At 31.7% G+C, this 25,689-nt stretch overlaps 2 protein-coding genes across 2 annotated transcripts; both read right to left on the reverse strand.

Moving 5' to 3' along the window:
- Positions 1 to 1,702: 1,702 nt before the first annotated feature.
- On the reverse strand, positions 1,703 to 15,207 carry LOC125067327. Its single transcript, XM_047675866.1, has 7 exons — positions 15,131 to 15,207; positions 14,779 to 14,952; positions 10,228 to 10,433; positions 5,609 to 5,762; positions 4,703 to 4,971; positions 4,339 to 4,551; positions 1,703 to 3,718 (listed from the first exon to the last, which is right to left on the reverse strand). The coding sequence occupies exons 1-7, from the start codon at positions 15,180 to 15,182 to the stop codon at positions 3,665 to 3,667; spliced, it is 1,122 nt and encodes a 373-aa protein (XP_047531822.1). The 5' UTR covers positions 15,183 to 15,207; the 3' UTR covers positions 1,703 to 3,664.
- A 3,219-nt stretch (positions 15,208 to 18,426) lies between these two features.
- LOC125067325 (organic cation/carnitine transporter 7-like) lies at positions 18,427 to 25,352 on the reverse strand. Its single transcript, XM_047675863.1, has 10 exons — positions 25,124 to 25,352; positions 24,102 to 24,263; positions 22,619 to 22,781; positions 22,348 to 22,469; positions 21,578 to 21,822; positions 21,187 to 21,341; positions 19,923 to 20,043; positions 19,228 to 19,517; positions 18,648 to 18,775; positions 18,427 to 18,573 (listed from the first exon to the last, which is right to left on the reverse strand). The coding sequence occupies exons 1-10, from the start codon at positions 25,191 to 25,193 to the stop codon at positions 18,461 to 18,463; spliced, it is 1,569 nt and encodes a 522-aa protein (XP_047531819.1). The 5' UTR covers positions 25,194 to 25,352; the 3' UTR covers positions 18,427 to 18,460.
- Between the last annotated feature and the right edge of the window lie 337 nt (positions 25,353 to 25,689).

The following is a 25,689-nucleotide window of genomic DNA, read 5'->3' on the forward strand; positions in this document are numbered from 1 at the left end:
TCAATCTGAAAGTTCGCAAACTCACTGGAGCAACGAGGGAGTTTCAAACTTAAAATCAACAATATAATATAATTAGTATTTTTAGATTTGATTTTACCCTATATATTTAAAACAGATCCGGAAGTAAAACAGATCCGGGGAATTATCGGCCGATATCAGTTTTACCAGTTTTGTCAAAAATTTTAGAAAAAATAATGTATGTCCGTCTTTATAATTACCTCAATAAACAAAACTTCTTTTTTAGTCAACAATATGGCTTTCGTCCGAAATCTAATACACTTTCAGCAACTGTGGATATTGTCACCAAAATTAAAAACGCGTTGGATAGTAAGCAAATCGTTCTAGGTATCTTTATCGATTTAAAAAAGGCTTTCGACACGGTCAGCCATAATTTATTATTACAAAAACTACATAAAGAAGGTATAACAGGTTCGGCAATCAAAATTTTAGAATCATATTTACATCGTCGCAAGCAAATTGTTAAAATCGGAAAATTTTAAAGTAAGCCCGCAACGTTAACATATGGAGTACCACAAGGCTCTATCTTGGGACCGCTATTATTTTTAATTTATATAAATAGCATTAGTGCAATTGATTTGTCTGGAGATATAACTCTTTATGCGGATGTCACAAGCTTATTTTAGTTTGGTGATAACATTAAAAATATAATTGACGTAGCTCAACGTGATTTAAATGTTATTAGCGAATGGTTTGTTTCTAATTTATTAACTATTAATACCAAAAAGACATCATATATGATCTTCGCGCCTAAAAATAAAAATATACCAAATCATGACCAACTAACAATTTGTAACGAACCAATAAATAAAACTGATCATGAAAAATATTTAGGTCTTATAATGGATAGCAAGTTAACCTGGCAATATCATATTGATCATCTTAAAAATAAAATATCCCCTTTGATAGGTGCACTACGTAAGATTTCCTTATGTATACCTAATAAAATTCGTCCTATTATTTATAATTCTTTAGTAAAACCTCATATCGAATATCTTATTGAAATATGGGGAACAGCTGCGAAGTCTAACATAAAGTCATTACAAACTTTACAAAATAAAATTATTAAAGTTCTTTATAAATATGATTATATGACGCCATCCGTTGAATTATACAAAAAAACAAATTTTTTTAATATAAATCAATTATACACTTTAAAAACCTGCATGTTGATTAGAAAAATAATAACAAATAAAACACATTCACAATTACACTTTCATAAAAAAACACATACATACCACACTAGAAAACGTAATAAACTAGAACTTCCAAAAACCAGAACCAACTATGGAAAGAAAAACATTTTATTTGAAGGAGTTCAAATTTATAATAAATTATCAGACTTAATCATTAATAGCAAGAGTTTTCCTATATTCAAAAAACGTGTAATGGAATATGTGCAAAATAATTTATAAGTTAATGTAACCCCTACCTAAACATGTTTGTGTAATATTTAACTACCCGCAACATTTTATTTTACTGTATATAATTCATAAGGCAGACTTTTAAATGTACCCCCAAGCAAAATTATTGGAATTTCTTATTATAAGTGAACTTTTGTGTTCTTTATGAGAAATAAATGTCTTTAAACCGATATTTATTGAATCTTATATGTAAACGATTCATTGTTAAATTATTACTTTAATTATAAGTAGATTGGTGAAATAAAACGAAAATATTTTACAATACATTTATTTGCAAATAATTACATAAGACCGAATACACCGTAGCTCGGTTACGAATTTAAATGCAAAATCAGGAAAACATTGCAGGAAACTTTGTTTCAAAATGCGTCTTATAATTAAGCATTCCTAAAATACAAGCAAATAAAACTTATAAGCTTTGACAGTTGAGCAGTTTTTCGTTAATAAACGAAAAATATATGTACCGTCAGCAAAAAGTAATCTTTTATTTTTAGGTTTTTTTAGGAGTGATTTAAAACCATAAAACACAAGTGTCGTATTAAATTATCAATTGAAAGTTAGAAAATAGAAATCAAATCGAATTTGTAGTTAGTTTTTGCTGACTATACAAAAGCATACTTCAATTAAAGACTTAAGTAATAATGTATTCCAATTCATTTAGATCCAGCCGAATACAAAATAGTCTATTCAAAGCTATTCAATATTTTCTTTTTCCGAATATTTGCCGTAACCAATACTATAATTAATATATTTAGTTGACAGTCATTACTGATTTTTACTTTTTAAAAATAACAAGATAAAAACAGCTTAAAAGCAGACGAAGAACTCGTCGCAGCCAGCTTATAGAGAATCACAAAATTATTAAAAAAATAAAATATATTTAAATAATAGAATCCTCATTATTTCGGTGGTATCCATGTACATACGTCTATTTCAAATGCTAAATATTTGAATAGTAAGAATTGAATGTACGGAATGTATATAAATGACGAATATTATTTGTGAATAACGCAGATACGCCTTCGTATACTATTCATCGAATTTAAAAACAATAAAAATATATAATCTTTGTAAATGTACACCAATGATCATTAATACATCTTAATTTTAATATGAAATATACTTGGATTTCTTTGTCACTACTATATAGATCTGTTCTGTCACGAAGGCACACAACCGCGTTAAATTATCGGTGGGCATTAATTAGCAAATATTATATAAATTGATTTTTGTTGTAATGTTTTTACATTAGTAATATCACGCACGCTTTGACATCTTTTAAGAACAAACGTCACTCATACTAATTAATACACGCCGATAATTTAACAGGATTAATTAAATAATGTTCGAAGACAAATATTATTTGTGATACTTTTTAATTTTGGCTGGATCTTAATTTCGACGTACAATATTTAGAAAAATTGACAGTTTTCGAATATTTATAAGTATCTGTATTTAGTTCATAGATTATATAATATGACGTATCTATTGATGTTACAAATATTCATATAAAATAGTTTATTACTTGAATAAAGTATTTTCTTAATTTCAATTTCTCTTAATATACTTTAAAATTAAGTACTTAAATGAATAGTAAAAATAATGGTAAGGATACAAATCGTATTAAGTACAAATAATTCACTTTTCAAAGTTAATTTAAGTAATTCCTACCGGATGGGATTTAGTTATAAAAAAATTCGTTAAAATTTTTTCGAGAAAAAAAAAACATATGACGTGGTTTTTGGTATTGCCAGTCTTAATTTTTTACGTCTATGATTAGTACTGTTTTTATATTCCGAGTTATGTACAAAATAGTTTGACCAAATGTTGGGCAATTTGTCTGCCCGTTAAAATTTATTTTTTATCACAGTATGGAAACCTTATTAATATAAATTCAAACCCTGGATAGTTTGGACTGTTCGTCCTTTTTGTCAAAGATTTTATAATGTTATAAACGACAACTTCGTAGTGAATTTAAAATTTTATCAATGTTAAAAGTCATTACAAGTTTTAAATAATTTCGATAAGGCAGCGAAGGTTGTCGATATAATCTACTATGTAAATGATTAAAATAATTTCGTTTCAAGTTAATGTCTTCAGTTACGATAAGCTCAGCTCCGCTGCAGCGGTCGCGTAAAGGTTCAAAAATCGCATATAATATGGAGCGTATTATAAAATTTCATAAAAATAGCTTCGAATCGAAGTCATTAGTATTGCGGCGGTCACAGCAGGAGTTCTTGGGGGAAGAGATTCATGGAAGCGTAGTCTTGAAGTACCTGAAATGAATTATTGGATTTAGTTTCTTCGCTTTTCAACAACAACATTAACAGCCTGTAAATTTCCCACTGCTGGCCTAAGGCCTCCTCTCCCTTTGAGGAGAAGGTTTGGAGCATGTTCCACCACGCTGCTAAAATGTGGGTTTGCGGATACACATGTGGCAGAATGTTATTGAAATTAGACACATGCAGGTTTGCTCACGATGTTTTCCTTCACCGTCGAGCACGAGATGAATTATAAGCACATCAATATTCAGTGGTGCTTGCCTGGGTTTGAACCCGCAATCGTCGGTTACAAGACTAGCTTCGAGCCGTAAAGTGAGGGGAGTAGAACTTTGGTGTTCGGTAGCCTGAGTTATTATACTGTCGTCGTGACCAACTTCGGCTCCGGCGGCCCATCTCACGGGAGACCAGCCAGCGATCCGACACAATAAAAAAGAGTTCGACGACCGACACCAACGACTTTACGTGCTTTCCGAGGCACGTATACACACACGCTTCCATCTTCCAAACTCCGGGCCGTCAATGAGAATTTTAAAAGCCTAAGAACTCTTGACTGGCCCGACCTAGCCTAGAGTTCTACCGGCGAGTAGCGCAAGGCGGGGGGGGGGGGGGCGTACCTCGAGCAGCGCGGCGCGACAGGGCGCGGGCACGGCGGGCGCGAGGTGGCGGCGCAGCGCGGCACCGTCGAGGCACAGCTGCTTGTTGAGCAGCAGCTCGGCGCCCGCGCTCGGCTCCAGCGGCGAGTGCGCCAGCCCGTACTTGCGGCAGATGTCCGCCCACGCCGTCAGATGCTTGTCGTTCGCCTCCTCCGCCACCGAAGCGATATCGTTCTGGAGTAACGTAGTATATTGCATAAATTAGTGGAGGGGAGGGTCGATTTGATATCTCTTTGCACAGATTGGGACCGAAGGACCGATGATTTGAATTAATTCTATAGACATATATTAAATGAATTACGATCCCCGTGCGTACTCAGCTCACCTTAGCCAGAGTGGATATAGCCGTTCCGTAGTAGTCGTGATTGATCTTGAATATCTCCGACACGAGCTCTGCGAGGCTGCCCTGGGTGCTGTTCGCGTCGTCGACGACGTTGTACGTCTTCCAGTTCGCTTCGGGCTCATTGCCGAGGACCCATATCGCGCGGCAGACGTCGCTGACGTGGACCGTGTTCATCTTTAAGTCGGCCGTCCAGAGTAGCTTCATCGTTTCGCCCAGATGCTTGTATATACCGCCATAGAGTAGGCGCGGGGCTGTGTACAGTAATTATTATCAGTGTGGAAGGTATACTTCAAAGAAAAAAATATATACAGCCCATAATGATAAACAAAAGTATGTTACACAATAAAATACTGCTATCTCTTTCTCGTGAGTGGGGTTGAAAAGATAGGAAGGATTTAGGCTAGCTGCAACCATAACTAAGCGCCCCCTATGACCTTATTTCCCGGATCTATTATTACGTCTTTTAGTTTGTGGTTAAACACTGACACGAGGTTAAATCAATATGTATAATATCTTTATCAAAGACAATGAGATTCAAATAGACAATTTTATTACTTTTTTATAATATGACATATTCCTAACACAATGATGGAAGATAATGTACGTAATATTATCGATTTTTTGAGTATTACTCAAGACAAACTAAATTTAAAGGTTTCCTTTGTGGCCGGAAACATAATTTTTGCAGACAACCTATTTTGGAAAAGGGAATAAGAATTATGATTTTTTGTCTTGAAATAGATGCGAATTATTTTTAACTAGGTGAAAATGCCAAATATATAATATTGAATGAATAATTTTATTTGTTCAATCTTTACATTCAGTTGATCCTTGATTTGATTTCCCAATTGTCTCAATGATAATAATTAAATACCATTCGATACTCACTCAAGCTCCTCCTGTCTCCCACTCCATAGACAATGGCCGGTCTAAGTATAGTGTAGTTCAATTCTGATTGCATGTTCTTGAGTTCCTGCTCAACGCGACTCTTCATACGACCCTCCACCGTCCACGGTTCCACAGGACAATCCTCATTTTGTGGCTAGGAATTAAATAGTTAACTAAATAAATATAGTACTGCCTACTGCTGGGCTTAGAGGCCTCTTCCGTTGAAGAGACCGTTTGAAGCTCTCTCCACCACGTTGCTTCAATGGTGGTTGGTTGTGACAGAATCACATTTCTTGTATTTTTTTTATTTCATTTCTTACTATTAGTTACTCCGCGCGGTTGCATTCGCATTAGAAATTACTAAATGATATATTTATTTATTTATTTATTAATTTTCGAAACACCATCGGCATATTCACAAAATATTTAAGAAAAAGTAAGAAATACATTCTTGTACGGTGTGATACACCACTACAGGCGTTTACATTTTACACATCAAATAACAAAGTAATAACAAAACATTACACTCTTACATTAATAAATCTTTAAAATAACAACAAAAATATGAAAGATATGAAGTAACAAAAAGGAAACCAAAACAATAATAAATTACTCCAAATTAAAAGAAATAAAAGCAAAAACTAAAAAAATACAAAATCTTGACACAAATTGAGCAAACAGTCTAATTTTTTCTTAAAACTATTGCTGTTATGGCTAAATATATCAATCTCATGAGAAGTGATATTATTGTTACGACTCATATATCGGATAATAGGCGAAAACTTTCCTACATTTGTACGGAATCTAGGAATAGCGAAGGTGTTTTGTATTGGGTGACGCGGAATCGTTCTTGGGACATTTATATAGATTTGTGAAAGTAATTTTTGCGAGTCTATTGAACCATGGATTAATTTATGCAGAAACATTAAGTCATGATTGCACCTACGTTTCTCCAATGTGGCAAGTTTGAAGTGTTTCAGTCGTGTATTATAGTCTGCGCGATATGGACAGCTTCTATCTTTATATGCCAAAAACTTTGTAAATCCTTTTTGAATTCTTTCAAGGCGATTAATGTGAATTTTATAAGATGGATTCCATGCAGGTGAAGCATATTCAATAATACTACGGCTTAGTGAAAAATATAAAGTTAGAATGGCATTTACGTTTTTAAAATCATGACATGTTCTTTTAATAAATCCTATCATTTTCAAGCATTTTTTTACGATTGTATCTATGTGATCTTTTAATTGTATTCTTTTATCTATAATTACACCTAAATCTCGTAACTTTTCAACTTCGGATATTAATTGATTATCTATGTAGTAAGTTGATGGTATGAAGTTTTTCTTTTTTTTACTAAATTTGATATGCTGACATTTATTAATATTTAGTACCATTTTATTATGAATACACCAAGTTTGCACAGCACTCAAATCTTGCTGCAGTAGTACTGTATCATTAACAGTTTCAATAGGCCTATACAGCTTTAGATCATCAGCAAATATTAAACACTCACTGTGATTTATGTAGTCCGTAATGTCATTTATAAAAAACAGAAATAGTATAGGACCAAGATGGGAACCTTGCGGAACGCCCGAATATGCAGTATAAGTCTGTGAATTATAACCTTTGACTACTACTTGTTGCAGTCTGTCTTTTAAGTAAGATTCTAACCATCGCAGTAGCTCCCCGTGTATTCCATAATATTTTAGCTTGCGTAACAAAATTAAGTGATCAACTTTGTCAAAAGCGTTAGTAAAGTCTGTGTAGATGGAGTCTACCTGAATACCGCTATCAACGCAATTGGAGATATCTGTAACATAACTTACAAGATTGCTAATAGTAGACTTATTTTTACAGAAACCGTGTTGTTTTGTTGAGATAACTTTTGAGCTATATTTTGATAATGATTGACAAATAATGAATTCAAATACTTTAGCAAAATGATTTAGTATGGATATCGGTCTGTAATTATCGACTAAGTCTTTATCACCTTTTTTATAAATAGGAATAACATTAGCTATTTTCCATACTGACGGAAATACCCCGGTCTTAAATATAGACAAAACAGTACGACATACTCTTCAGTATTCACCGAATTTCGACACAAATACTAGTCAACTAAAGCAGGAGATATTGTTGTGCAAAATCTAAACTAATATTATAAATGCGAGATCATTTTGCTGTCTGCCTGTCTGTTGCTTCTTCACGGCCAAACCACTGAAGCGAATTTGATGAAACATGCTATGAAAGAAGATTAGACACCAAGGAAGGACGCGGGCAACGACTACTGTACTGCATAATCAGAAACATTATATTTCGAGACCTATTGCCTAATTGATTTAACGACTAGCTGATAATGATAGAAATCTTTAGTGATACCCGTCGAGCCAATAAAAGTTTTTAGATTTCTTCTCCCAAGAAATTCTCTGTAAATGAGTAACTACTGAAAATGAGTAACTACTGAGTTTCTTGGCGGTTCTTCTCAGTAGAATCTACATTCCGAACCGGTGGTAGCTTTGCTTTAAATAGTTTGTTAAATGACGATTCAAAAGTGCTTGTAAAAGCCTACTTGAATAAAGTATATTTTGATTTGATTTGATTGCATTAAAAACGCGATGAGTATTTGGATCCGAACCTAAACTCGTTCTTACAAATTCGTGTCTGATTAAAAACATTATTCTATCAGTATTATTATTATCCTACCTAATCACGAGTGAGTCTGTTATATAAAAAAAAATGTGTCGTTTGTGTTTATATTATTCTGCCCGCTTAATAATTTTGCAGGAAGGAAAACACAATTACATGCTATTTATAACAAATATAATTACCTAGTGAAACAAGCTATTATAGACGACACTTAAAAGTTATTTTTTTGTTTAATTAAAACAAAACCAATTTCCGGAGTAATGTCACAATAATAATAATATATACTAATATTATTAATGCGAAAGCTTTTTCACGTTCAAACCATTGAACTGTTTGAATTTGATGATTTTTTGTATAAAGCAAGATTGAACTCCGATTACCATACTTTTTATACCAAATGGCTAAAGACGCCACTTAAGAGACGTGCAAAGTTGCGGGCGACAGCTAGTCATTAATAAACTAGTCGGCTCGAGTTTGCACGGGTTAACGAAATCGGTTTTTTACGCAATGATATTCAAATTATTTATACTGCTATTATTTGTGTACTAACTAACTAGGTATGTCTGTTACCTAAACACGATTAAAACACCGATTCTTACGAAAGCTATATGCATAAAAATTACGAGTCTTATCGATTAAAAATGGTCACGGATGGTGTCGCGGGGAAAATCTAGCACAGATATATATACAAATATGGTATATTACAATTCTATAAGTGAAGTATTATAAACACTAAAGTCTATATTTGTTAACCAATCAAGTTCGACCCATTGGAAATATAATAAAATTTCACTTAGAAATCGTATAACTGCAAAAATAACCTGAAATTGACGCCATTTCTGTCAATTGTCTAAATTATAAGTGAAACTTCGCAATGATTTTACATAACAATCTTTATCGTCTATAAAATATCGCATTTTTTTTAAAACGCATATCATATAGGAATGTTTTGACTTAAAATAAGTACCGTTTTATTTTATTATACAGTATAAATCTAGGTATAACGTAGCGTGTGCCTGAATCTGCTAGTACATCTTTTTTTTTTAAACTACCAGACGTTTCATAATAAGACTAAGACACCAATCGACGCGGAATAGTCGGTAGATGGTTATAAACTTTGAAATCTGCATCTTCTTATAAGTTTTATGTTTATTTGTCGAGTCATTTTTTTCAATTAGTAATTACAAAAGAAGTCTTCAAATTTTTTGTACATTGGGTGCTTGTTTTTATTTAAAAGATAAAATAATAATGAAAATTGAATTACGCCGAGCGAAGCGGCCGCTCGTACATATACATGACAACATGACATATACATTACAACTAAAGCATTTAATTAAAATTTTCCAAGGGAATACTGATAACTGTTCGTGTTTTGTGAAACGAGAAGCCTTACACTGCCACCCCAAATTAAGTAAAGTTTAATTCGACTAATGAATAAAGTACTTCGTCGTATCGTTCCACTTACGCCATTTAGACAAACAATTAAAATGTTAACTCGATTACGAATACAGCTACAAAGATGTCATATAAATCTTAACAAATATAACAAATGGGAAATTTCGTTTGTGTGTTACCTACGCATTTCATACATACTACCCAACCAATCATCATGAATTTTTTCATACAGGTTATCAGGGGCGCAGAAAAGAATATACACTTAGACACCCTTACGCCCATTCAATTCCAAATCCTTATTCTTTTATTTTATTGATTTATTTGTATGTACACAGAAATGTTGTCCGTGCCTTTGGTGTATCTTATCGATAAGTTGTATTTTTTATATTTATTTGCCTTCATATGTTTATTAGCAGGCAGCATCACAATTTGAGTTTGAGAATTTATTATTTTGTTCTTTAGTGTTCTATATAACGAGAATCTTATATTGTAGGTCCAAAGAGCGCGGATAGAAGATTTGGAGGATGTGAGAGTCTATAGCTAGAAGAAAAAGGTAAGTTATTTATGAAGCATACCTTATCACTGCTATACATGTGCCCGCTGGATATTTCAACCAATCTTGGTACTTTCAAGTTGGCGCACTGTTTGGCGACGTTCACGCTGAGTGTGAAGATGCCCTCCGTGTAAACTGCCTCCATCTGCCCCACGCGCGTTTCGCCCGCACAGTTGGCTACTAGGTCCCATTGGGATCCATTTGGCTCTAACGCTTTTGCACATGATGCTGAAAAAATCAACGGATGAATAAATCGCCACACTAACTTTAGTAGGATAGTAACGGTAGGTTTTGTTATGTACTAGATCCTTCACGCGGTTTCACTTGAGTTAAGGTATGCTCATTTTGGTCATGGCGTAAAATAAAGTATATACTTTAAAAGCTTCCTTAATAAATGGACTACCTAAAATATTTTTAAAGTGATAACTTCTGATGGGAAAGTAAACTATTTCGTTACGTTACGCGTTACGGCGCCAGACTATCTGGCTTCCCATTATTAGTGTCATTATTAGGCAATAATGCCTACCGCTGCCGTATGCGTAAGAGAAACACGCACAAAAATATATTGTACATATTTAAGAATTGTAACTAAGAGTAAAATAAATTTTATAATCAATAAAATATTTTATTAATAACCTTAAGCCTAAGCATTCGACGTACGTAGATGACGAAGATAATTGATAGTTTTTAACAGATATGTTCGATATTCTTTCTATCAAACAGTATAATAGGCTTTTAGACGTTTTTGTGTTTTTTTTTTGTTTATGTAATTGGTAGGCGGACTGGCAAATGGACCGCCTGATGGTAAGCGGCCCCTACCACTAGATATAGACATTGGCGCGAAAGATATAATAACTATTCCTTATATCACATCAATGCACCACCAACCTCGGGGGCTAGGATGTTATGACCCTGGTGCCTGTAGTTACACTGGCTCACTTAGCCTTCAAAGCGAAACAAAACAAAGTAAACACGTGAATCGAAAGCGACCATTGTTAAGTTATAAGTTAACATATTTTTAATTTATGCTTGTATGTAATTTATCTCGTGCTTAGTGGGGAAAGAAAACCTGCTGCAAATCTGCCACGAGTAAGTAGTTCAATGGAAGTTCCAAGTCTCTGAATGAGATGACAGATCTTTGCAGCAATGAGAATTTCACGGCACTTTTATATAGCGACCTTTAAAATATATATTTTTTTGAATACAACATAACATTACTGCAAATATACATATTCCCTATACTTAAGCAACCTTATTAGTAGTAACATGGATATACATGTTACTGTTCAACAATAGTTTAAAAAAAAAAAAACCATAACTATAAAAAAGCGTTCGTCTTTCATATGCATATTTGTTATGATGAATACAACCCTGGAACCCGCTATGAGTTTCACTTCGTATCTCACTCGTGAAATTTTGACATTTAATTTAATTTCTTAAACATTTTGTTATTATTATAGTCAATATAAAATATCACATTTAGACATTAAAAATGTTCTGCGGTGAGTTTCGTGTTCTTCCTTGCAGAATAAGGTTATTATAAGCGTGTCAAGATACATAAGGTAGAATAACGGATATTCTTTGTTGGAAATCTAAAGCCCTATCCAATATAAACAATTTAAAAGAATTCAAATCACTGTTTATTTAATCAACGGATTTTGTTATAATATGTATTAAAAATAATTAAAAGGTATTTGTTGTGTCATTGTTACCTTAAGAACTATAATTGAATAATGGTACTAATTATATAAACGCAACTAACGCAAAACGAAAGAAAATTAATGTAATTAAAAAGAAAACTTTAGATTTTAATGATCGCCGAGGCAAAGACCAAATAAAAGACTGCCCAGAATGAAAACTTGACTCAATTAATGTTAGTTTTTTTTACTTTAAAGAAATAGTCAATTATTTCAGGCAGCCAGTATATACATCAGTCACGGAGCATTAATGTTTTATAGTGGACGTTTTCTAGACCAAAAAACTATATTAAAATTTAAAAAAAAAACATTTCACACGTAGAAGTAGGTGATTATGTATCGGTATTTTTTTAAACCCATCATTAAAAGTGCATACCCTCACGCCCGCAACATTAGCTGGCGCGGACATGGTTAATATATTCACACAATATCATTTTAACGACTATTGTGTAGGGCAGCCATTGTTAGTAGCTACACTTGAATACTAATCAATATTATTGTCTTTCTTGTCACATTTTTTTGGATAAACTTCCCTCTTCGACGACAAGATCAATATTTTTTTTACCCATTTAATTTGAATATGGAATTAGTTCTTTCAACCAATTGTGACGAGATGTAAAGAAAAAAAAATTAAGGCTACTTTATTATACAACTGTTTTAACATGAATTAAGTATCGTTTAAAAATAGTTGTCCACTATTTCTATGTTGTACTTGGTCAACACGATATAAGACATATTGTTGTGTGCCATAGAGCCCCGGAAAGGGCTGAGACGGCCCTACGTGTGGGTTTTTAATGTTTTAGTTTATTATAAATTTAATCACCGTAAACGTTACAGTTATACATTTACAGTCTGCCAAAATTAAGGCAAAAAATATGTTATATTGACTGGTATAACGGATTCATTATTAACTAGATATGATCCATCATATAATGGACCCAATTGAACCATTCAATGCCTGTCCATGGACAATTGCTTTGTAACGGCGACGACACGACATTCTTATGCCCTTTGTGCTGTAAATTACCCAAAGGCTTATTGGCAAAGTCGCAGTTACGCTACATAAAAAAATTATGACGCTTACATCCAATACGTGTTAAAATTCATTATAACATTTGAATTTCGAACCGCGCAATTATTTTGTAACAAAGCTACAACACCATTTTTTTTTGTTGTTAAAAGAGTTTGCATTAGATAAAATTTACGACGGAAATAAAAAAAAAAGAAACCGGACATGCATGTGACATTTGTTGGTAAAGAATTACCTTATCACATGTGATAAGAGTGATTGACGATAATATTCAAATATTTGTCCTGTTTATATTTTGCTAAAGAATTAATCATCGCCAAGGTTAATTGTCTTTAGTGGTCAAATTACACTAAATTCACAGTAAGCACATTTTAGCTGTGTTTAAAAACTATTTGAAATACGAAACTTCAGCTATACGTTCATACATTATTCAGAATTTACTACTCATTCATATAAATAAAGAAAAAAATGTTTGAGAAATACAGTTAAAAAATGTAAATCTTTTAAATATTAAGTTCACATCAAAAAAACCACATCATTTCTCTCATTCTGTCTTTTATGAAAGCTTAGCATGGGGAGCAAATCCATCAACATATATAAAAATACACAATAACTTGGTAGTACGTGCAAGCCCATGGGTAAAGGTACCATCCACCCATTACATTTTCACACGCACAGAGAAACAGAAATACTTAGTACTTGGTTCCAGTTTAAAGGTAGAACAAGTCAGTGTGACTACAGGCACAAGGAATATAGTATCTTACTTCCCCGAGATTAGTGGTACATTGGCAATAAGGTGACATTACAATACATAAAAAAATATATGTATAAATCTGTTATGTCACGTCTGATGCGTTAATAAAAACACACAACGCAATAACTTAAATATTGAGGCTTAGTGGCAACGTTTAAATATAATAAACATTCAACGTATTGAATATGATTCTAAATATAATTTTGTTTTAATTAATTATATCTTACTTCTACAGTTAATGTGTGGTCAACAGTAGCATTATATTATTAAAATGATTCATCCGTTGATAAGCTATCATAATAAATGTCAACGACACGTTAACACTTGGGTTTATATTGAAGGAAATTATTAAATTCATACATTTGTTACCATGTAATACAAACTGGCCTGGTGTTAAAAGGACCAATATCAATAACTCCTTATTTTGGTAATTGGAATAGAAACAATGATCTGGAATTGGTCATTGTATATAACATAAGCCTTTTCATTTCAATAGACAAGTATTTTTGTTAAACTGGTGCCGTTTAAGTACAAATAAATTTATTATTATTTAAACAATATGTGGTTTATATTTTGCAATTATTAATACTTAAAATTTGACTTGGTACTTATAACACCTGGTCATAGAAATGTATTGAATTTAATTATATAAATATATATAATGCAAATGAATATTCTCTAATTACATTATGATATGGTTAAAAATTATGTGATAGGTGCTTACATAATTTTAGTGCATGGTGGTAATTTTTTTAATATTGTCGATTCAAAAATGCTTCGTTGTGAAGTTTACTTGAATAAAGTTGATTTGATTTGATTTTAGTAAACAAGTTTGGAATTAATTTATGTTTATTAAGACAATGTATAAAAGTCAAAAAATTAAATTAAATAAAAAAAAGTGTAGTTATTTTTGAAATTGTAAACTACTTTTTAATATTTTTTTTTAATTTTGAAGGATCTTAAATATTGATGTTAAAAATGGATTCATAAATTAATGTTTGCAGTTGAATAAATTAGTATTATTTCTGTGTATTAGATAATTTATTGGTAGCATTCTGAGTTATTTAAATATAAAAAATCTATATAACTTACTTGGATTAATAAGATTTGCACTTTTATATTCAACGCGGGGGTCTTCAAAAGCCTTAGTGTGCGCCGAGTTTAAAAAAGCCAGTTGCGGTGGAGTCTTGTCCACCACACGTAACCAACTCACCAAATCATTTGTTATCAAATAGTCGACCAGGTTCCGACCAATGAAGCCGCACCCTGAAGCAAATAGCACGATCAGACAATAAAAAAACACTTAGGTCACCCGATGACTAAGACTTTCCGAAACCGTTATAGAATTTAAAAACTCTATATTATATACTCTTCAAATATGACTTAAACTGTATACAAAAGTTTCGTTTTTCAACGTGTTAAAATATATTATAGTGTTTTCTACCTCCTAATACTACTACTCGAGGTTTTGAATTATCGCCGGCGGAATCGGACATTTCGCTTGCCGTTTCACAAAGCTGAATGACAGTTTGACACTTGCAGAGACGGGTGACGTTTTAAGTAAAATGTTGCCATTAAAGTTATTTTTAAATGTTATATTTTATAAATAAATTGAATAACTTAATTGGCTACTTTATGTTAGATTAAAGAAAGAATAGCACCGTCAATATTAATAATTGAGGAGATATTTTTTCATGTTTCTTAACATGTGTTCTCCTGACGGTCGCTTATGTTTTAGATTTGGTAGCTACTTGTCAAGCTATAGGCTGTGAGTTTAAAACCTGTACGGGTCGATAAAAAAATCTGAGGTTCTCTGTCGAAAAATTATCTTTAACACCCAGGTTCTAGTAGTGGGCAATGGTAACTCAGCGGGTTACGAGAGTAAACTCGTGTTTGCGCAGTGATGCGCAGTAATCGTCCTGGCGGCCAAACTTCAGGACATTATGTAAATCAAACTACTACTACTAAATACTATTCGGCTACTACGCATATTCAACAAACGTATAGTTTTGTTTATTATAAGTAGTATTGGTATATCAACGACGTTATATTTGATTTAAAAACGACGTCGGTTACTGATATAAATATAATAAGAATCCGATAAATATAGGAAACTACAGATTTATAAATAGGAAATTATTAAACTCCAAGCTCAATTAATCATAAAAACCAAAATGTCCATAGTAAACCTCCTCATTAAGGGGACTACATGAGCTAAATGCAAGTTTTATAATGCAAAAAAGTATATGATCCAATGCAGTAAACCAAATGAAAAAAATATATGATAATCTTCAGGATACATGCTAAGTATTTGTTATTTTGAAAACATGATGTAATTAATTTGGTACGATAGAAAAAAATCACAAAGTTACCTCTAAAAAGATCTTTTAATCAATAATAACTATACTTATATACGTTCCATAATTCTGGTTTTTTGTCAGATTATTCTACAAGCAATATACTATTTAACCTCGGTTTCACTTTTTTAGTAAAATCAATAGATTTTTTTTAAATCCGATATTCTTATTTTCGAACAAAATGCGTACGCATGTGTGCGTAAACGCCGTGTACAGACAATGCCGGCCGAGGCCTGATGCTATACAGACGTGTCGATCTTTTCGCCGCATCATTCATTACGTTACGAGATATTTTTTTGTAATTTTAATTGTAAATTCATTGTTTCATGTTTTCTTATAATAAATTTTATTCTTTCTTGTAAATAAATATATTAAGTTAAAATAGTGTAGTAGTAATTAGGCATTTGATTTTTAATAATATTTTTTGTTATAAATTTTAATTGTGTAAATATGGGAAATAAAGTGAAACGCGTGAGGAAAACTAAAAAACGTTTATATAAATCAAGCGCCGAACATACATATGAACGATATTAAAAGGTAAGAGTATTTAATTAGTAAACATATTTTTTTTTTATAAATTTTGAATATTAAAAACATCTATTAGAAAAATGTGCAATCAGTTCTCATATAATCAGATTTTTCGAGCAATTCTTAATAATTACGATAGAGTATTTGGTTAAAGGAAGGAAAACATCAATTGACTTTCATGGGGATCAAGTGACTACATTCGATCCCCATGAACTCGAAGCATTTTTTTTTCATTATAACTACTATGACATATTAAGATACATATTTTTTAAATACATAATTTTATAATTAATAAAAATGTAATTACTAACATATATTTATTTTTTACAGAATAAAGAAAGTCGAAAACAATAACACGGAAGCTATTTATATTGCGTAAGAGTTTAATTTTATCGATTGTTTATAATAAGAATTAAAGTTATGTATGAACTAATTTTAATAATAATAAAAAAAAGTAAAGTCGTAACAAAAAAAATGTAATTGTTGTGAACCAGAGAACTAGAATATTTAGAAGTGTCATTTGTACGTAATTCATAAATTTAAATTTTTTTGTAACGTCCGCCATATTGGATTGAATATAGCAGCAATTCATGAATCGTGCATTGTCATCGAGATTAAATATGTGTGCCAACTTTTAGCTGAAAGTGGGTGTAATATTTATTCCAAGATTCCAGGACAAATGTAATAACATTAATACATACAAGTGAAATTAAATAAAAAATTTTTAAAAAAAATTAACACTAAATGTTTTTTTTTTGTAGTACTAAATATAAATAAAAATATTTTAAGTTTAATTAAATCAGTTTTATTTTTTAATCATTTTTGAATAACAGTCAAAAGCAATACAAATAATTCTAATATCCTATCTATTTTTATGAGATTTATGATTAAACCTATTATGATTAACCTTTCATTCATCAATGATTCAACCAAACCGAATTGACAACATTTTTTTCTAGTAAATATTTAGATTTTTTTTTTTTAATTTAATATATATTTTTTCTTTATGAACCAATATTAATAAAACGAACAAATACTCCGCTATATGTTACCCCACGGTCACTACACTACAGATTTCGAACACTTACGATTTTATTATATAAATAGATCATTAAACTTTTATAAAATGTTAAAAATTGTGGTATAATAATATAAATAATAGAAAAAAAAGGTTAAAACTAACTGTCTATTTTATTGTATACAAAATATAAATAAAAATATTGTAAGTTTAATTGAATCAGTTTTATTTCATAATCATTTGTTAACTAACATCGAAAGAAATAAAAATAATTCTGTTGTCCTATCTATTTTTTATGAGATTTATGATTGATCTTACGTCGCTCGGTTTGGCGCCATCTATTAGAATATTTGGGCGTAATCTCGTTACCTCGCTTAGCCCTTAGTACACGGGCTTGCCGTTTTTGTCGATTTTGTAAGTGTGTGCGTGCGATTCTCAAGGGCACTTAGCTCTTGTAGTCCTCTTAATGTGTCAGTGGTCACTACAGAGGACTAATGTTGTGCAGCCAGCAGCATATTTTAAACTAAAATTTATTCTTACACACTATTGCTTACATACATTCTGTTTAATATATACTGAAATGAGTTGTATGCGAACTGATATATTTCTTAAATATCTTTGATAACGAATGGATACTGTATCAGTTGATGATCACGATGACTTAGATAACATGAAGTTTTGGGAATTTGGGAAATTTATCATACTTAATTCGGTATTAAATAAAACTTATAGCAGGCTTTAAATTTTTTTTATTTTTGTCTTTTTTTGTTGTTTGAATTACTTTAGTAGGTACCTATTTACAGTAAAATTAACTTAAGTAATATATCTTAACACGATTATTATAAATGAACTAGCTTAAATCCTAATAATACTATAATTCAGTTCTTTCTATTTCATTTTTCTTGTTTGTTGATATATTGTTTTCGATGTCATCTTTTTTCGGTGATTTATCCGGAGGTAAGAAGAACGATACCAATAGTCCAGCTGAAAGAGGAAATGGTTTGAGTAAGTTCATTTATAAAAAAACAGACGTAAATCATGAAATACAATTTACTTACAAATAACAAGAGCAATGTATCCAGAGATCATGGGTGTGCAATAGTCAGCGAGTAAGCTGGCAATTAATTGGACGCTTATAAATCCGAATCCACGTGCAACTACAACGGACAAACATGTCGCCATACCTCTGAAACAAATTTTTTTTGACATAAGATACTAAACAGTAAATAAATATCCCGCGACTAATCAATGGTGAGACAATGATTGGACTTTGTGAGGTTATTTTTTGAAGCTGAGGTTTTATGTTTAATAGGCATAATATCTTTGATTCTCCACCAAATATGAAATGGAATTAACAACAAAAAAATACACGCGAAAAATTTGTTCAATTTTCAGCTTTTTAAATATTTTATATACATTTTTAAATTAATTGGCTCTTTTATTCAACAACTAAATATTCAAACACCCGTCTTTATGTCAATTTACATTATATCAATGATTTTGAAGTCTATGTAGTATTCAATTGTGTTTATTTCATAGTATGTAATTCTATTAGAATTTAGTCATCTAAATAAGTTTATATCCCAAAATAAACAAATAGGAATAATTAATCATTTAATTATTTAGAAAAACACTTACCTCAAATATGTAGGGTTTAGTTCAACTATATAAGTATTGACGTTGCCCAAAATAAGCGCCACGTACAAAAAGAAGTAGAACAGAACGATGCTCATGATTGGAATCTTGATAAACAGGAGGATGATTCCACAGATTATAGCGACGGAGAAGACTAGTATGGTTGTCTTTCTCTTGCCCAGAGGTCCTACCACAAAAGTAAGTACGATGTTCAAAGAGCCGGATAGTCCAGAGTAACACATGACCGCGTAGAGGGTCATGGGTTTTATTACGTTATCACAATCGGTTGTAGTCTGTAAACAAATATAAAAATATAAAATAATGTTTAAATTTTAGATTTAATTTTACTAATATTATTATTGATTGGTGTTGTTATTATAATTTTAACCTTGAACACTAATGTATAAATAATTTCAAATTGGACTTTTACATGTACTATAATTTACTTGCTCATCAAGTTATATATATTATATCCTATATATACTCATATATATATATATATACTCTTTATACCCGAAACATTACTTTTACTTTGCCATAAATTGTACAAAATGTTTTAATTTTGTTGCTTTAAATTTTCCTGAAGCTTTGTTAATTTAAATTGCCTTTTTTTTAAATTACAATTTGTCCGCTTTGATTTTGCAGAAATAGCTACATATTCATGAACCAAAAATATGAAAGATTGTTGGAAGTATTACAGTGCTATTTGAAGCAGTGGCGGCTGTACTTGCAACTTCACAGAAAGTCTTTCCCGCGCTATCTTCTCCATTGAAGAAGGCATTTGTCATCGTCGGTACCCACATCGTGTAGCCCGTTGAACTAAAATTATTCAAAATCTTTATCTTTATATTTTGTATTTAAATGAATTATTCATATCAAAGCATATTTTAAAAAACAATTAAAATTCAATAACGCAATGGTTTATGGGCCGACTAGTGATGTAAAAAGTTGTAAGATCGATCCTGACCTCTTCGGCAATTGTAAATAGGAGCATTTAGAGCAATCCTTCTTTAATAAAAATACTTTTTTTTTACATAATACCAATAGATAAACATGTCTGTATTGCTAATGGCTGATAGGACGTTTAAAAATGGCTTTCTGCTGCCATTGATAAACGGGTCTTTGAAGCTACCGACTAATGAGGATTCGACAAATACGTACATACGAACAAGTCGCGAGAAGCCAGCGTAACGTCAATATGAAGTAATACTAATTGTTTAATATACTCTGATTTCTTAGATACGACAAAGTCAAATAAATATGCTTGGTTAATATTATTTTAGATTAGTTAGTAGAAAATCTTACTTCTTATTATTATTACTAAAGCGGAAGTTTACATACGGATGTTTAACTGAATAATGCTCGAATGAAATTCGATTCGTTTGCGGATATATATATTTATATTTTGTATTTTATAATAGCGGAAATTGATCAAATTAAATAAAATGTAAAAAATGTAATGTTTGTGATTGTCATCATGATCGATTTGACATAACTAAATTTAAAGTTAAAAACGTTACTGATTGATTAGATTGATTGATTAATGGTTTCCGATTATTTTTAGTCATATCCTCGATAAAATCTTTGAAATTGGAAATCGATTAATCTCTTACGTGCATCTCTATTAGACGCGACTTTCCGGCGACGTTTCCGGCGTGGTACGGTTTGTACATTTGTCGCTCGCTTTACTCGCGTTTGAGGGGTCGTCAGTACAAAGAGAAGCTTATATCCATCCCTTGAGTTCAAGCTTACTCCATACCAAAATTCGTACAATTCATTCATTCATTCAGTGGTTTGGACGTAAAATTTTTAGTAATAGTATAGATATTTTATTAATTGTATTCCTAACTGATCTCCGATTATTGATTTTCTGTTATAAAATCAATAATCGGAAATATCGGAAATATTTGTAAATTTTTAATTGTGTAGTTTGTAAATTATATATTCGGTAAATTTACTTACGTCATATAAGCACAGAGCAGAATGTAGTATAGTTTCAGCGAGTTTTTAAGAAGAGGTGGTTTAAAAAGCGGTGCTGTTTGATTCCACATTTTACGCAAAAATGACACATTTGCATTATTCGGTGTTTCAAATTCTTCTAAAAAAATTGATTTCACCTAAAACATATGAAGTATAAAGTGTTAGGAATATTACATATTAGTAAAAAGTGGTTAAATTGTCTATATGTATAATATTTGTCAGTACATCAGAAGCTTATATAGGATCTACACCGGGGGACTCTGTTTAAATATTTACTTAACAAGATCAAGAATTAAATAGTGAAAATTATACATAAAGTTTTGTTTTATATATTATTTCATATTGTTAAATAATATAATTTAGTATAACTTACGGGAAAACTTTCCTTGTCTAGTCCTTTATTCCACCTGAATATATTTTTTAGACATTCAACAGCAGCTTCCTCCTTTCCTTTACTGAGTAAAAATTTCGGACTTTCTTGAAGAAATATAATTCCAACAACTCCAATGATGCCCGGCAAGCTGATGATTTGCAGCAGCATTCTCCAAGGTCGGTAGGTCATTGATAACCAAGATACATCAATGACGAAAGAGATCCCAGTTATGGGTAGAGCAATAACTAGAATAACATAGTAATAAACAATTTAATATTCTTTTCAATGTGTAGTTTAAATTGTAGTTAAAATTTACAGTATGCAAAGTGTATGTATGTCATCAGGGAATATGAAATATCATCTGATATTTAAATTATATTTAATTTTTTTTTAATTGAACATTGTGACCAATTATTGCCGTCTATACATATTTTAAACGAGGTTATATATATATGGATAAGATGTGATATATGTCAAAGCCCTGCAGTCGTTAGTAGAGCTTTGGGCAGGCCTTTCTAACTAGGTAGCACCCAGTCATGATACATTCTACCGCCTAACAGCCATACTCATTATTGTGTTCCGGCTTGAAGCGTAGTTGAATCAGTGTAATTAAAGGTATAATGGACATAACATATAAGTTCTCAGGGATGACATTGTAAGAGTTAATATATTAGTGCCAATGTCTATACTAAACACCTTTCATCAGCTGACACATTTGCTAGTATGCCTTATATTCAATAAAAATAAATGTTAAAATTAGTTTTGCTTACCACATATAACAAATTGCACGTACATTGTCGCACTCGCCATTAAGAACATGAATCGACCTCTATATCGAGCTGGAACACTTTCCCCGAGCAGAACAAACGCAGCTGCGTTTGCTGATGACGTGCTGAAATAGTAACAAAAGTTTTTCAACTTCAATTAATAAGTATAATATCGGTAAACCTCGTGGATTTACTATTCCACTCGAAGTGGATTACTTTGATTAACATACTGAGGGCGATTAATACCTTGTTGTATAATTCAAGTGGTACTTACAAGCTGGCTGAGAAAAACTTGAATACGGCCAAGTATATGTAGTTCGGCGCTATACTGGCAGCTAAGTTTAGGAGCATGCCGATTGGCATAGCTATTAGTAATGTTGTACGTCGCCCTATGGTATCAGCGCCGAGACCCCACGCGTACGAAGATATCATCACTCCTGAACATAAGAGTACATACATTAAAAACTTTTTTAGTTAGCATCGTTTGCAAAACGTCTGGGCTTCTTTTTTTATGTGTTCATTGGCACGTAACATTTTCAAAGGGATTATTCTGGTATCTTGGTCGTCTAACTAAAAAATATGCTGGGGGAGTTTATGACCTACATTATGCGTAAGCAATTATCGAGAGAAATGGAGCGTAACGAGGTTATGGTCTGTTTGTAACCTTACCTATTATTATACATTCAATTATACAAAAGAGGATTATACATATAAGATGTTTAGTATATTTATGCATTAAAATAACTGAAGTAATTGCCTGTAGATGTCCCACATTAGCTGGGCTTAGCCCTCCAGTCCTCCTGAGCGAAGAGCTATATACATATGTTTTCACCAGATAAACGCAGATGACCTCTTAAAGATTTCCTTCATCGTAGATCAAGAGATGATGTTAAACATTTTTTTTACATTAACAGCCTGTAAATTTCCCACTGCTGGGCTAAGGCCTTCTCTCCCTTTAAGGAGAAGATTTGGAGCATATTCTACCACGCTGCTCCAATGCGGGTTGGTGGAATACACATGTGACAGAATTTCTTTGAAATGAGACACATACAGGATTCCTCACGATGTTTTCCTTCACCGGCGAGCAGGAGATGAATTATAAACACAAATTAAGGACATGAAAATTCAGTTTTGTTTGTCTGGGTTTGAACCTGAAATCACCGGTTAAGATGCACGCGTTCTTACCAGGGCCATCTCGGCTCTTGATCATGTTAAAGCACAAACATACGCTCGCCAGCGTTTTTCAGGTTTTTTAATTACTGGGCCGTATTGACTTTTCTGTTTTAATATATTTTTTAATTATTGTATTTCTATTAATAGTATTTATAAATAAAATTACATTTAATTATATACAAATAGAAATAAAAGCCTACTGTCAAAATGATCGAATGGAATGCTGGCTAAAATGTTAGCAGCATTTCCCCGTTGAATTGCATCTACGATCCTGAATATGTTTATTAGGTAAAAGGTAGGCGGACGATAATATGGGGCAACAGATGTTAAGTGGTCACCACCGAGCGTAGACGTTAGCGCTGTAAAAAATATTAATTCTTTCATCGCCATCCACCGTGAGAACTAAGGTGTTATGCCCCTTGTGTCTGTAGTTACACTGGCTCACTGACCTTTCTAACCGGAACACAACAATATTAAGTATTGCTGTTTGGCAGCAGAATACCTGATGAGTGGTTAGTACCGACCCAGGTGGGCTTGCACAAAGTCCCACCACCAAGTAAAATAATTTTAATAATAAAATTTACCAATTAAAGGCACCGCAGAAAGCAGGCCCTGTTGAGAAGTCGTGAGCTCCATGTCACACGCAACACTTGGCAACACCACCGAGAACCCGAATATGTCGATGTACATGGCTAAGATCAGTAGGCAGCATACCAGCAGCATAGTAAAGTTGTATTTTCCAAAACCTGTACGAATATTAAATAGTCAATTTACTTTTATAATAATATTCAAAATACTCATACAAAAATGGGCTTTAACAAGTAGATTCGAAGCTAAGTGGTGAGGGTGATATTTATTCAAATAATAAAATCATATAGAGGGGCGGAATGTCTCTGGAAAACTAGGGGATTCGTCCCTCGTTACCTTGTCGATGATGTCTCAATTGAGTAGCGTGTAAAAAAAATTAAAATCAAAATTTAAAAAAAAAAACAAATATTCTGTTCAGAGAATTTTAGAATCGTCATATTACAAGATTCATTTTATCGTTAAGTATAGACATTATATATACACGCAGGGTAATGTGTATACAACGATAATATTCTTATGACATATTATAAAAAAATATATTAAAATATTTGTTAAATGTAATAGCAAGAAAGATATAAGGGCATTAGATTGGCATTTATAAATTATTTTTTATGTAACTAACAAAACCCGTGGCTTCGCCAACTTGGAAAGGGTGAAAAAAGTATATGCCCGTCCTTTGGGTTAAAGTTTGCTTCGTAAAAAATTGCTTTAAATTCAGTGATTTAGCCGGGAACTTTACTTTCGTATTTATAATATAAATTATATCAAAGGTAATATAACAGATGGAATTCAGGGCTGATATTGAAAAATGTAAACAAAACTTGTGTGTAAAATAAATAAATAAAATATTTATAGGTTTCCAAAATATAATAATGTCAAATATGACTGATGAAGATTAGCCATAAAAATTAATAATAACAAAAGTCTAAGTGGGACATTAATTATTAGAAATTAATGTGTACGTAGTTTTATAAAAAGAGGATGAACATAGATATTAATTAGAATAATTAAAACTTACCAGTTATATTTAACGCGTCCTCGAAACTACATTTTTTCGGTACATTTTTATAATTTTCATTCACTTCCATTGTGTTTGGGATTTTATAACAGCGTTAAAATAAAATAATGAGATTATTTGCAGAGAGGTGAAGTCATCAAGATATTTTGTCACTAATACCGGTATTCCACCATAATCAAAATTTTCTGTAATAATTTGTTGAACTAAAATAACACGTTTATGGCAACGTATCAAAGTAAATGAAGCAATACTAAAATTTCTTTAATAGTTATTGATTTCAAGTAGCTATTCAGACTTAAGTTTATCGCGGGTTTTATCGATTACTTTGTCCACAGAGTAATTTCTCACAGAGTTAATATTATTTAAATTTGTTCTTTTTTTTTTAAATATATTTATAAATAGAATTAGTTTCCACGCCTTTGTTACTTACTGAATACATTTACTTTTTTTTAATTGTAGGCAACTATTTAAAAAAAATTAAACAATAATTATATGTACATTGAAAGCTAAACTAAAACTGTAAGTATAAACACATACTGATGTTTATTAATTAATTAATAACTTCC

The sequence above is a fragment of the Vanessa atalanta genome, chromosome 11 (genome assembly GCF_905147765.1).
Source record: "Vanessa atalanta chromosome 11, ilVanAtal1.2, whole genome shotgun sequence".
NCBI lineage: Eukaryota > Metazoa > Arthropoda > Insecta > Lepidoptera > Nymphalidae > Vanessa > Vanessa atalanta.

Excerpts from the sequence above, each read along its gene's own strand:
- LOC125067327 (XM_047675866.1), bottom strand. The coding sequence starts at position 15,182 with ATGTCCGATTCCGCCGGCGATAATTCAAAACCTCGAGTAGTAGTATTA. Across the intron at positions 10,434-14,778 it reads TGCAAATCTTATTAATCCAA|CATCATGTGCAAAAGCGTTA; the intron begins GTAAGTTATATA and ends TGATTTTTTCAG. Across the intron at positions 3,719-4,338 it reads GTCGCGCCGCGCTGCTCGAG|GTACTTCAAGACTACGCTTC; the intron begins GTACGCCCCCCC and ends AATTCATTTCAG.
- LOC125067325 (XM_047675863.1), bottom strand. The coding sequence starts at position 25,193 with ATGGAAGTGAATGAAAATTATAAAAATGTACCGAAAAAATGTAGTTTC. Across the intron at positions 21,823-22,347 it reads CGTGCAATTTGTTATATGTG|TTATTGCTCTACCCATAACT; the intron begins GTAAGCAAAACT and ends ATGTTATTCTAG. Across the intron at positions 18,776-19,227 it reads CTAAACCCTACATATTTGAG|AGGTATGGCGACATGTTTGT; the intron begins GTAAGTGTTTTT and ends AATTTGTTTCAG.